The sequence below is a fragment of the Triplophysa rosa genome, linkage group LG23 (assembly GCF_024868665.1).
Source record: "Triplophysa rosa linkage group LG23, Trosa_1v2, whole genome shotgun sequence".
NCBI lineage: Eukaryota > Metazoa > Chordata > Actinopteri > Cypriniformes > Nemacheilidae > Triplophysa > Triplophysa rosa.
Genome location: NC_079912.1, coordinates 4,168,260 through 4,181,769, shown reverse-complemented (window position 1 = coordinate 4,181,769; position 13,510 = coordinate 4,168,260). Strand labels below are relative to the sequence as shown.

General features: G+C 37.8%; 1 protein-coding gene across 1 annotated transcript in view; it reads left to right on the top strand.

The window, feature by feature from the left end:
• ptprh (protein tyrosine phosphatase receptor type H) overlaps positions 1-13,510 on the top strand; it is a 31,455-nt gene that overhangs the window by 15,047 nt on the left and 2,898 nt on the right. Inside the window, exons 9-16 of the mRNA XM_057322405.1 lie at positions 260-350; positions 445-504; positions 590-671; positions 829-919; positions 1,005-1,078; positions 1,969-2,106; positions 2,788-2,910; positions 3,294-3,454. Of these exons, the coding sequence (XP_057178388.1) occupies positions 260-350; positions 445-504; positions 590-671; positions 829-919; positions 1,005-1,078; positions 1,969-2,106; positions 2,788-2,910; positions 3,294-3,454 (820 nt within the window). The remainder of the gene's footprint in view (positions 1-259; positions 351-444; positions 505-589; positions 672-828; positions 920-1,004; positions 1,079-1,968; positions 2,107-2,787; positions 2,911-3,293; positions 3,455-13,510) is intronic.

Here is a 13,510-nt window from a genome sequence, read left to right as displayed (position 1 = left end):
TCGCTAAAAATAAGTATCACACAAAAATATTTTTTATTTCACTTTGAGTTATAGAGTTTGTTGCCACCTGACCACAGAGACTCTTTTAAATAAAAAAAAGAGGTGGGGTAAAGATGAATACATAAATTGCAATACCTAGATACAGAAAAGTTGCAACAGCTTATATCTCCTTACATGAAGTTCATCTTTAGTAAGCTGAAATATTCCTTCCAATCTTTCATTTGATTGATAGTTGAGTGTTTCTGTCTGTTCTCTGCAGGAGTCATAGCAGGTGTTCTTGTGTTTTTCCTGTTGGTCATCCTTATTTGTGCTGGTGTCTTTTTATGGCGTCGCAAGAGGAAGCATGTTGGGTATGAATTCATAAAGGTTTAATGTTCAAATTCAATAAGAGCTGTATTTTGTATTTATTACAAATGAGCCAGTGCTTTTTCTATGCTGTTTCAGAGGGTCTAAACAACATGTGGAGTATCCAACAACAAAAGTATCTAACAACAAAATGTACAAGTATGTATGGCACTATATTTATAATATTGTTTTGGAAGTAGTCTTGAAGGTTTGTAAATATGAACACATGTCAAATGTTTTTCAGACCAATCCCCATAGATAAATTTCCAGAACATTTTCGAAACATGAGTCGTGATGAGAACAGAGGTTTCAGTGAGGAATATGAGGTAAGCTTGAGCAAAAATGTTCAAACCCACTCATTTGTTCAGTTTCAAACATCGCATAGATTTTGAGGTGTCCTCGTACATCTTTTGACTTGGGGCAGACACAACAATGCCTCTCTATACTTTATATATGCATTTTTTCTTTTCTTTTTTTTAATAGGATCTTGGTTTAGTGGGTTTAGAACTGCCTCGTGAAACAGCCAAATTGCCTGAAAACAAGAGCAAAAATCGATTCTCCAATGTTTTAGCTTGTGAGTGCTTATATAGAAAAACTCAAACATACTTATTATAAAACAATTATTTTGTCTACAACTACATGTGTCTCTTCTTCTTCAGATGACTGTTCAAGAGTTCATCTCTCCATCGATGATGATGGTGATTCTGATTATATAAATGCCAACTACATGCCTGTGAGTACACAGCCATTAAAATAAAAAAGTTTAAATATCACACTGAAAACAGAAAGTTACTGTCACGGTCCTGCCTTCTTGTTTCTGTATTTCTAGTCATGTGACAGGATCGGGACGGAGCCCTTAGGTTTTATGTGAGAAAGCCATGAGTTGTTTACGTTTTACATCTCACGTGCTTTCTCGTGTCTTGTCATTGGCCCCGCCCCTCTCGTTTCATGTATTGCTTCCCTGCCGTGTCTAATGTTCCCCACCTGCCCTCGTCAATTATCCTTCGTTTGTCTTTCCTATTTAATGACCTCATGTTTCATTGTCCTGTGCTCTTGCGTTTGATGTGTTTGTTCCACGTTCCCCTGTGAGTGCAACACTGTGAGTTTCTCGTCTTGTTCCTGCCTGTCTTGCTTGTCGTTTGGATTATTATTTTACGTATTGGACTCCTTTGCTTTTGCTTTGATTCCTGTTTTACTTTCTCGTGAGAAGTCTTTTGTTTTGTTGTATGCAGTCTTGGTTTTGTTTTCCCCATCGCAGGTGTTTTTTGTTATATTATTAAAGTCTTGTTTTGTTAACCCATTCACGCCTGCCTGCATTTGGGTTCTTCCATCACTGAGCCGTGAGAGTTACACAATGGCATAAAAGAATAAATGTTTGACTAAATGATCCAATTCCAAAAAGAACCTTTCACACCTGGAATGTAACTTTCTGGATGTACTGGTTAGATTGTATGTTGTAAAGTGAGGTTGTGGTCAAATGATGGATGAAGAAGGCTGAGATGATGGTTCAGATGGTGGTGTTGTCAGGTTGAGCTGCATAACATCTGCCTTTATGATTGGTCCCAGTGAGGGTGGGTTTTTGCTGATTTACTGTTTAAATGTTTATGTGTGTGTTATTGTTAGGGTTATGGCAAGGCTAGTAAGCAGTACATTGCAGCTCAAGGTCCACTCCCCTCCACCGTCAATGACTTCTGGAGAATGGTCTGGGAGAGAAGATCACAGGCCATCATCATGGTCACCAACTGCACTGAGAGAGGAACTGTGAGTACGGCAAAGTCAGGGCTAAAACGAATATTATCGTTTGTTTTAGATGTAATGCAATGTGTATACATGATTTAAGGTTCAAAAATGCTGTATTTTCCACATACATTGCATGTTTGTATCTCCTGAAACACGCAGATTTTTTACAAAGCTCATCGCTCTGAAAAGCGAGGTGTGCTATGATTGGCCAGTTAACCAGTGCGTAGTGATTGGTCGAATACTGCAAGCTTGTGACGGAAATGTAAAGCCTCTTACCATATTTGGAACATCAGGTTCCAAAGCCATTGTACTGACAGGTACACCCACCTTACTTGCGTAAACATTTGGGCGGTCTTGGTCAAATCAAGCCATGAACTGACATAGATTTGTGGGGGTGTGGTTACACGAGGCGTTTCAGGCAGGTCTGGGTGAGCATTCGCTTTTAGATAGAACGCATCTTTTGTTCCGACACTTTAATGTTTGCAATTTTATGTGAATGCATTGGCAATTTATAACACACCAAAGAAAAACACGTATTTGTGCCATATGACCCCGATTGTTATCCAGTTATCACTCAAGAAATACATTTTTAATTCAGTTTGGTTAGAAATGGCTATATTTTATATAAAATATAAAGGTTTGCCCTCTGAAGCCAAAGCAAAAATATTTTAACCCATTGTTCTTTTTTCATTCTTTATTTAGATTAAGTGTGAGCAGTACTGGCCATTGGATTACACACCTTGTCTCTATGGAAATTTGCTTGTCACGGTCACATCTGAAGATAAAGCACAAAGTTGGACTTTGCGTGAGTTTACTGTCAACAATGTGAGTATAGATATTTCTTTGAAACATACAGTAGCTGTCAGTTCTTTGCCCCGAACATGTGGATGGACAGTTTTCAGCTTTGTTTAAAAAATGTAGGTGTCAATTACAATATGTTTTCATAGTACAACCTCTATAGTGCTTTTCCCTATCTTGCTTATTGCAGCAAAGCAGCTTTACAGAAAATAGAGTATAGAAATATACATAAACATATACATACACAAACGCATAGAATATACATGGTATTATTTGTTTTATTTTCACATTAAAAGCACTTCATGAATGAATGCTCATCATTCCATCCAAGGCTTCTTACAGTAGGCTATTTAACTCACTGAGCAGCATGAAGCACAATCCAGCTCTCTCGTTGTGTTTATTCCCAACAGAAAGACACCTCTGAGACACGAACAGTGAAACATTTCCACTTCACTGCATGGCCAGATCACGGCGTTCCTTTAGGAACAGAGGAGCTGATCCAATTCAGAGGCCTCGTTCGACAGCACATTGAGAGCTCCCCTTCTGCAGGACCAATGGTTGTACACTGCAGGTAACCACCACTTACTCACAAACCCCCGTTTCCATCAGTTTACTATGTCAGGGATCCTACACATTTTCCATTTCGAAATTCCGTACTTTTCCAGACTCAAACATACAGACTTTCCTGAAGATTTTTTAGACCATATTTAACATCAGAAAAAAGTAGTGGTTTTAAAAATCGAACTGTTCACATGTATATTATTATAATATTTTGCCAAATAATCAGTGGACTGTTGTACCTATACCTCATACAAATCAACACCAAACCAAGACATGTTCAATGCACAACATTTTATTGGAATTTAGTGCAATGTTAATAATTTGTCAAATTAAATGTGCATTTTAGAACAATTGGAGTGCAAATTAGATAACAACAGCTAAAACCATGTCTTTTTATGTTCATCAGTGATGAGTAAACACATGGTCAATTGACATTTTTATACAAATATTATTAGAAATATTATAAAATATTATCTGAATACAATCAATTTTTCAAGAGCATTTGGGTTTGGTCATGTTTTTGTCTCGTTTCAGCATTTTGTAGTTTGCATTATTGGATATTATCAGCCGTTTAGTCAGGTTCGTTATTTAAACGTTGACGTGCATCAAGCATGCTCAAATTGGGAGTGCAAACTCCTGAGTGCTCTGGAAAGAGGGAGAAAGCAACACAGCCAGCATTTTCACATGTTTTTAGACGCGACATGTGAACGGCCCCCTAACATTTCTATGATAAAACATTAAACATTTAATTACACTCTTTCACATAAAGCTGACCTTGACTTCTGTCAATTGTTGTAACCTACTGCAAAGATTATCTACATGGATATTCCATGTCAGTGAAGTATCAAAGACACCAAGATATTTATATGATGGGACCTGTATAATGGTTTGATTGTGGATGACTACCACAAACAACATTTCCTTTGTCTTATTGACATTCAGAACTAGGATCCTCACACCAATTCGCAAACCTTCCAATCTCTGAAAAATAGACAAGTCCCCGTCTTTTCCAATAAACCTAAAATTGCAGTATCATCTGAGAATTTAATGATGTAATCATTAGAATAACACCTTCTGCACTCATCCATATACAAGGAAAACAAAATCTGTGAACTAACACAGCCCTGAGGGGCTCCTGTGCTCAAAGTTCTGAATTCAGATAATGTTCCATTAACACTGACCTGCTGCCTTCGATTGGTTAGAGTACATAACTAGGGATTTTTAAAGAGTACATTCCTCGAGATCATAAAAAATACATTTCATGAAGTGTTTAATTTTGCCGTGTTTGAATGTAAGCAATCTGCCAAGTTGTAAATCCGAAGGTGAACGAATAACAAAGTTATTAACTTATAAAAAAGGTAATCGACTCTGAATAACGCGAACAAGCCATGACCTGTCCGAATCTTTAACCACAATGTACCTACGTCACTAGAAAAATCCCAGCCTACTGACTGCGAAAACTTAACTCTCTCCTCCCCAAACAATGTACTAGCACGTTCGTGACGTGTGCATCAAGTCTAAGAGAAGCTGTGTTCTATGTAGTGAAACTAAGTCAGTCTTATTTTCACTACCAAAGGAAGAACTTCTGAGGAAAAAATGGTTACTATTTATTTTTCAAACGACACCAAAGGAGTATAAACCGAACGTTTTACTTTGCGCGCGTCATTTTACCGAAGATTGCTTCATCAATCTTGGCGCCTTTACTGCAGGATACATTAAACGTCTTTCCTTAAAAGATGTTGCAATACCAACTTTATTTGGACCTGTAAGCTCCACCGAATCACAACCTGTAAGTGTGACTCTTTATTTTTGTCTTTACTTAAAATTAAATTTGTGTGACGTTATCTCATGTCTGTGTTTAGCTAACGTTACCGTTATTTTTGGGGTTGTTACTGTTTGTTTACCTAACGTTAGCTATAAACTCGTTGCGCTAATGTAAGTGTTCAACCATATTAACTCGCAAAGTCTTTATTTCAAGAACTGCGTGGTGTACTATAGTTATAATAACATCTGAAGATACGAACACCGTACACTGTATGCCGTGATAACTAACTGTTACAAGAGAAGTGTCTAAAACAGTCCTTTTTCTTACTGGCATCTGTATAAGGATTAAAGAATGATTCGTCAGACTCGGGCTCGAACTGGTAAGGTAAAATCGACGCCATCTCTCTCTATACACTGTTAATATCCAACCACCTGCAAACCGTAATACAGCAGTAATGATAGGCGGTCCATTTGCGACACATGCTGAACGCGTTTGACCAATCACAGCAGACTAGACCATTTGACCAATCACAGCAGACTAGACCATCTGACCAATCACAGCAGACTACACTATCTGACCAATCAGATCAGACTACGCTGGCGGAAAGGCGGAGATTACACAGATGAATCGCGGAACGAATCATTTGAGAGTCAGTCAAGAAGTAAGGTAATAAAAACTGCTTATTATTACGAAATAATAGTATTTTTACATCATGTATGTACATAAACTTGTTGTCGGACACTCCATAAACCAAAATAAGCCCTTAAAAATATTGAGGAATGTACTCTTTAAGGTCCTACTTTGGTTTATGGAGTGTCCAACAACAAGTTTATGTACATAGAAGGTGTAAAAACACTATTATTTCGTAGGTAATTATTCTTACCTTACTTCTTAACTGACTCAAATGATTCGTTCCGTGATTCATCTGTCTAATCCCCGGTTCGTGGTTCGCGTTTGCGTGATTCAGAGTCGACTCCCTATTTTCCAAGCCAATAACTTTGTTATTCATTCACCTTCGGATTACAACTTGGCAGACTGCTTACTTTCAAACAAGGCAACATTACACACTGCATGAAATGTAATTTTCATGATCTCATGTTATGTACTCTTTAAAAAAAGAATAGTACCATTTTATAATAAAAGGGTGAAATTTAAAATCATTCAGCCTCGCAGTTAAAAGATGCGGCTGCAGCATATTAAAAGCTGAGCTAAAATGTACTAATCAAAGAATAGCTAGAATCCTCTTAATGCCTATTTATGAAATGTGTCATAGCTATAACCGCATCATCTGTACTCCTATTGCTCCTATATGCAAATTGAAATGGGTCTGAAAGACAGCTAACCTCTGTTTTAAAAAAGTTAATCGTAAACTTAATAGCCTATTTATTTTAATGTAGCTTTAGGTTTAAACGAAGTTAAATGAAATGAAATATGACAAAACACAACAGTTCTTCCTATCGTTTTTATTCAAAAAAATATTAAATTCTGGCAACATGGCTGCTCTGATTTTGTTTAGAATAAAATTAAATAGGCCTATTATGCAAAACACAACGCTTTATTATAAAGTGTAAGAAGTTTGTACAACAGGCAATATAACAAGCAAATCATTTAGTCAAAGTAACGGGTCCGTGTATCTTTTGGCCATTTGTTTTTCAGTTTGAACTTGAACAAACGGGAGTGAGAAAACGGCGCCATTTTCGTTTTTCGTTCATCAAAAAAACGGAAAAACGAGAATTCGGCTTTTTTTCGTTTTCAACTTAACGTTTAAAAAACGAATAAACAACTTGAAAACTAGTTTCTCACATGTGGGCGGTATGAAACGCCCCCTTCCGCTGACTGGCAAATCAAAGGTCAGTAAGCGACGTCTTCGGTTGTCCCTCGGTTCCGAATAAATAGTCCTCCGCTGCTGTACAGAAAGTATGTTTCATTTATCACATTAAACAACCGTCCACAAACCGTACAGGGCAGATTATAGACTGGACTTTCTTCTGTGTTACCTAGAGCATTTCATTTAAATATTTGTATCACAAATATTAATGTAGTTCGCATCCGCATCTTTCTAGCTCTCCAGGGTTAAATCTGCGTGGCAAAGCTGCGCGAGACACTGGACCACACGAAGCGGATTCATATACTTATTTTATTTCATTTCATTCAAAATTCGCTGTTGTGGTTGTTGGGTTACCACATTTTTTCCACAACTTTGCTTCTGTGTACATTCCATCAAGTGAACCAAGACGAATTCAGAGTTTTGCTGCGTGACAAAGCTGCGCGAGACACTGGACAGTACGCAGCGGATGCATATAGGCCTACAGTGCAGTGATGTAGTCAAAGTGAAAGTGACCTATTTGTCAGATATGTTGATCAAGGTTCAGTCACTGTGTAGATTCCACAGAAAAAATCATTCAGTGTATGCTAAAGATTCTAGTATTTTATAAAACGTTTTTACTGTGATATTTAGGACTGGCACATGCGAACGATGACAACTGAGAGAAATGCTGACAAAAATACAAATTAATTAAGCCATCATGGGGTTATTATTATTATTAATAATAAATGCAGAACAACAAGCTTTAATGTGCAATTAGAACGAAAGTTTTTTCCTTTATGAAAACTCAACTCTCAACTCAACTTTATTTATATAGCGCTTTTACAATTTTCATTGTTACAAAGCAGCTGTACATGAGACATATTGACTGTAAGCAAAATAATTAAAGTTGTACCTGCAAAAACAAGAAAAGGTTGAAAACACAGAAGACAGACATACCCACATACAAAACACTCCACACAGACAATATGCACACGTACTAACACACATAGACATAGAGACACACACACACACACGGATGCGCACGCACATACACACAACACACACACACACACACACACGTACGTACACAGACAAGTACGCACACACACACACACACGCTCAGTGAGAGCACACATTTAGGATAAAGGAGAGAGAAGCACAGGTCAAATATAACAGACTATAAATTCCTATATGCAATATTAATTAAGTAAAACTTTAAAATTCTAAAGCAGCCCCCCCGGTCAGGCAGATAGTGCAAAAACAGTATGCAAACGGTGGCGAGGAACCCAAAACTCTAATCGAGAAAAAAAACCTCAGGAGAACCCAGGCCCAACCAGGGGATTCCAGTTCCCCTCTGGCAAAAGCTGCTGCCTCTGCACAAGCTCCAGAGAACTTGCACAACAAGGCTAAATAAAATAAATAAACTTAATAATAAAATAAATTATAGTTTAAGATTATCATTAATAATCTAATAGCATTTGAAGTTTTGTGGTGAAGACATGTCAAGAGACCGCGTCCTTCTTTATCCAGCTCTATCATCTCAGCTCTTGTCAGGTCCCCACTTCCCATTCTCCGCTCTACCATCAGGTCAGGCCATGAACTGCATCCTGCTCGCTGTGGTAACCTTGGAACAATGAGACAAGACTGGCTGAGAGTAGAGTACTGTTCTGTACTCTTTGATGCAACAAGTACATCAGTTGTGTTTTTGGTTCCGGTTGATCTAACTAATGCAGCCTAAACCCTCTGAAGATTTATATTATGGAAGAGTAGTGTATGCAAGATTAAAAAGATGCGTCTTTAGTCTAGATTTAAACTGACAGAGTGTGTCTGCCTCCCGGACAGTGCAGGGAAGACTATTCCAAAGTTTAGGCGCTAGATAGGAAAAGGATCTACCACCTGCACTTGATTTTGAAATTCTAGGTATTACCAACTGACAGGACGCCTGAGAGCGTAATGCACGTGAAGGACTGTAATACAAAAGGAGTTCATTCAAGTACTGAGGAGCTAAACCATGTAAGGCTTTATAGGTAATAAGCAAGATTTTAAAGTTAACGCGATGCTTTATAGGTAACCAGTGCAAGGTTGACAGAACCGGGCTAATATGTTCATACTTTTTTGTACGTGTAAGAACTCGAGCTGCCGCGTTTTGGACCAATTGGAGTTTTTGTAATAAGCCTGCAGGGCAACCACCTAACAGTGCATTACAGTAGTCTAGTCTTGATGTCATGAATGCATGAATTAACTTCTCTGCATCTGAGATTGACAGCATATGACGTAGTTTAGATATATTCTTAAAATGGAAAAACGCAATTTTACAGGTGTTGGCGACGTGGCTCTCAAATGACAGATTACTATCGAATAGAACGCCAAGATTCTTTGCTGACGACGAGGGTTTTATGGAACATCCGTCAATAGTTAAACAGTATTCTTGGTTGTTACTTATAGCAGTTTTCGGTCCAATAAGTAACACTTCCGTTTTGTCCGAGTTCAGTAATAAAAAGTTGTTACTCATCCAGTTTTTTATATCGACTATGCATTCCATTATTCGATGGAACTGCTGTGTTTCATGAGGCTTCGAGGAAATATAAAGTTGAGTATCATCAGCATAACAGTGAAAGCTAACTCCGTGTCGCTTTATTATATCTCCTAGAGGTAGCATGTATAATGCGAAGAGCAGAGGCCCTAAGACTGAGCCCTGTGGTACACCGTACTGGACTTGCGATTTGCGTGACACCTCATTGTTTATTGCTACAAATTGAAAACGGTCGGATAAATAAGATTTAAACCATTTCAAAGCTATTCCCTTAATGCCGACATAATTTTCGAGTCTATGTAGGAGTGTGCTGTGGTCAATGGTATCGAATGCAGCACTAAGGTCTAGCAGCACCAATAACGAGATACAACCTCGGTCAGACGCCAATAGCAGATCATTTGTAACTCTGATCAAAGCAGTCTCTGTACTGTGACATGCTCTAAATCCAGACTGGAATTCTTCATTGATGTCATTCCTTTGGAGGAAGGAGCATAATTGAGTTGAAACTACTTTTTCCAGAACTTTAGATATGAAAGGTAGATTCGATATAGGCCTGTAGTTCCTTAGTTCTCTAGGGTCGAGTTGGGGTTTTTTGACAAGGGGCCTTATAACAGCCACCTTATATGCTTTAGGCACATGTCCTAATGTCAGAGATGAGTTAATAATACCAAGAAGAGGATCTATAATTTCTGGGAGCATCTCTTTCAGTAGATTTGTAGGTATAGGGTCTAGTATGCATGTTGTTGATTTAGATGATCTAATAATTTTAGACAGCTCATCTTGATCTACGGTATAAAATAATTGCATTTTCTCCTTAAGGGCGCTGTAGTTAGTTTGTTCAGCGGGTTTCACTTCTGATTGCATTGTTATAATTTTTTCTCTAATATCTTGGATTTTATATGTGAAGTAGTTCATAAATTCATCACTGCTATGCTGATATACAGGATCAGAAGTCACTGACGATTTATTTTTTGTTAATTTAGCCACCGTGTTAAATAAAAACCTAGGGTTGTGCTGGTTTTCTTCTATTAGTGATGAAAAGTAGGCGGATCTAGAAGTTATTAGGGCTTTCCTGTATTTTCGAATACTATCCTTCCATGCTGTACGAAATACCTCTAATTTAGTTTTCTTAAAGTTGCGCTCCATTTTTCGGGCCGCTTTCTTTAGAGCCTGAGTGTGTTCATTATACCACGGTGTGGGGCTGCCATTTTTAATCTTCTTTAAACGTAGTGGAGCAACTTTGTCTAGCGTTACCGAGAAGGTGGAATTAAAATTTTCAGTGGTAATGTCAAGATCTTCAACGTTATTTCTCATGATTTGAGACAATTCGGGCAGATTATCGAGAAACGCATCTTTGGTAGTTGAAGTTATTGTTCTACCATATTTGTAACAATGAGTTTTATTTGCAGCCGTAGGCCAGTGAAGCAAACATAATACCAGATAATGATCCGAAATGTCTTCACTCTGCTGAAGGATTTTAACGTCGTCCACATTTATACCGTAAGACAGTATTAAATCTAAAGTATGATTACGAAGGTGAGTGGGTCCTGACACATGTTGACTAATGCCCATGGAGTTAAGAGTGTCTTTGAAAGCCATTCCTAAGGCATCTGTAACGTTATCTACGTGGATGTTAAAGTCACCAACGACAAGGAGTCTATCTGCGGCCAGTACTAGTTCTGATAAGAACCCACCAAATTCTTTAATAAAATCTGTGTGGTGCCCTGGAGGCCTATATACAATAGCTAGAATCAATTTAAAAAGTGTTTTATCTTTAGTATTAGGTGTTGAAACATGAAGAACCATGACTTCAAAAGAATTATATTTAGAGTTCGACTTCTGGGAAATGCTAAGAGAGTTATTGTAAAGTGCTGCGACACCTCCCCCTCTGCCTTTTAGACGAGGCTCGTGTTTATAATAATAATCTTGGGGGACAGATTCATTTAAAGCAATATAATCATCTGGTTTTAGCCATGTTTCTGTCAAACAGAGCATGTCTATTTTATGATCTGTTATCATATCGTTAACAAAAAGTGCTTTATTAGAGAGAGATCTAATATTTAGCAATCCGAGTCGTAACAGTTGATTATCTGTATTTTGTTCATGTTTAGTTTGTTTAACGTTTATTAAATTACTTTCAAGAGGTTTACGCATTATTTTATGTTTGCTAATCCGGGGGACAGACACAGTCTCTATTTTGTGATGTTTAGGAGAACGGATTACTACATGTACATTTTGTGTATTCTGCGACGTGAGACAGCAAGCAGACAGTTGGTTAAGCCATACTGTATGCTCCCTGACCTGGGCCCCAGCGAGTCAAGTTTTAGCATTAGCATTAAGACTTTTTGCCATATTTCTAGACAAAAGGATAGACAAAAAAAGGATAGCCTACATCTAGCCATCTTAAGCTAAATGATCAAACAAAAATAAATGCTAATTGTTTAGACTTACGGAGCCTCAATACAAATTACAACGGAACACAGCGAATTTTGAAGGAAGTAAAATAAGTAGGCTATATGAATCCGCTTCGTGCTGTCCAGTGTCTCGCACGGCTTTGCCACGCAGATTTAACCCTGGAGAGCTAGAAAGATGCGGATGCGAACTACATTAATATTTGTGATATAAAAAATTATATGAAATGCGTTAGGTTTCACGAGGAAAGTCCAGTCTAGAACCTGCCCTGTACGGTTTGTGGACGGTTGTTTAATGAGAGAAATTAAACATACTTTAAGGATCCCCACTGTACAGCAGCGGAGGACTTATTTACGTCTAAATAATAATAATAACCAGTGATGGTTTAATTAATTTGTATTTTTGTCAGCATTTCTCTCATTGTCATCGTTCGCATGTGCCAGTCGTAAATAACACAGTAAAACGTTTTATAAAATACTAGAATCTTTAGCATACACTGAATGATTTTTATTGTGGAATCTAAACAGTGACTGAGCCTTGATCAACATATCAGACAAATAGGTCACTTTCACTTTGACTACATCACTGCACTGTATCCGCTGCGTACTGTCCAGTGTCTTGCGCAGCTTTGTCACGCAGCAAAACTCTGAATTCGTCTTGGTTCACTTGATGGAATGTACACAGAAGCAAACTTGTGGAAAAAATATGTTAACCGACAACCACCAACACAGCGAATTTTGAATGAAATAAAATAAGTATATGAATCCGCTTCTGCGGTCCAGTGTCTCGCGCAGCTTTGCCACGCAGATCTAACCCTGGCGAGCTAGAAAGATGCGGATGCGAACTACATTAATATTTGTGATATAAATATGTATATGAAATGCGCTAGGTTGCACAGAAGAAAGTCCAGTCTATAATCTGCCCTGTACGATTTGTGGACGGTTGTTTAATGTGAGCAATGAAACATACTTTCTGTACAGCAGCGGAGGAATATTTATTCGGAACCGAGGGACAACCGAAGACGTCGCTTACTGACCTTTGATTTGCCAATCAGCGGAAGGGGGCGTTTCATACCGCCCACATGTGAGAAACTAGTTTTCAAGTTGTTTATTCGTTTTTTAAACGTTAGGTTGAAAACGAAAAAAAGCCGAATTCTCGTTTTCCGTTTTTTTGATGAACGAAAAACGAAAATGGCGCCGTTTTCTCACTCCCGTTTGTTCAAGTTCAAACTGATAAACAAATGGCCAAAAGATACACGGACCGTAACGTTACTCTAGTAGGAAGCGCTCCGGTACAACATTAAATCAAAAATAGAAAAGTGAAACTTAAAGTGATACTTCACCCAATAATGAAAATTGAAAATGAAAATTCTGTCATCATTTACGGTCCGTGTATCATCTGATCATTTGATTATTCCATTCAATATAACAAAGGGGAAAAGAAAAAAAACAGTCGATATTTCGTTTTTCCGTTTTTCTGTATGCACAAAAAATAAAAAAACGATGTTTTTCTTCTTATTTCAGCTTTAAAAGGGAAATCCAATAAATAA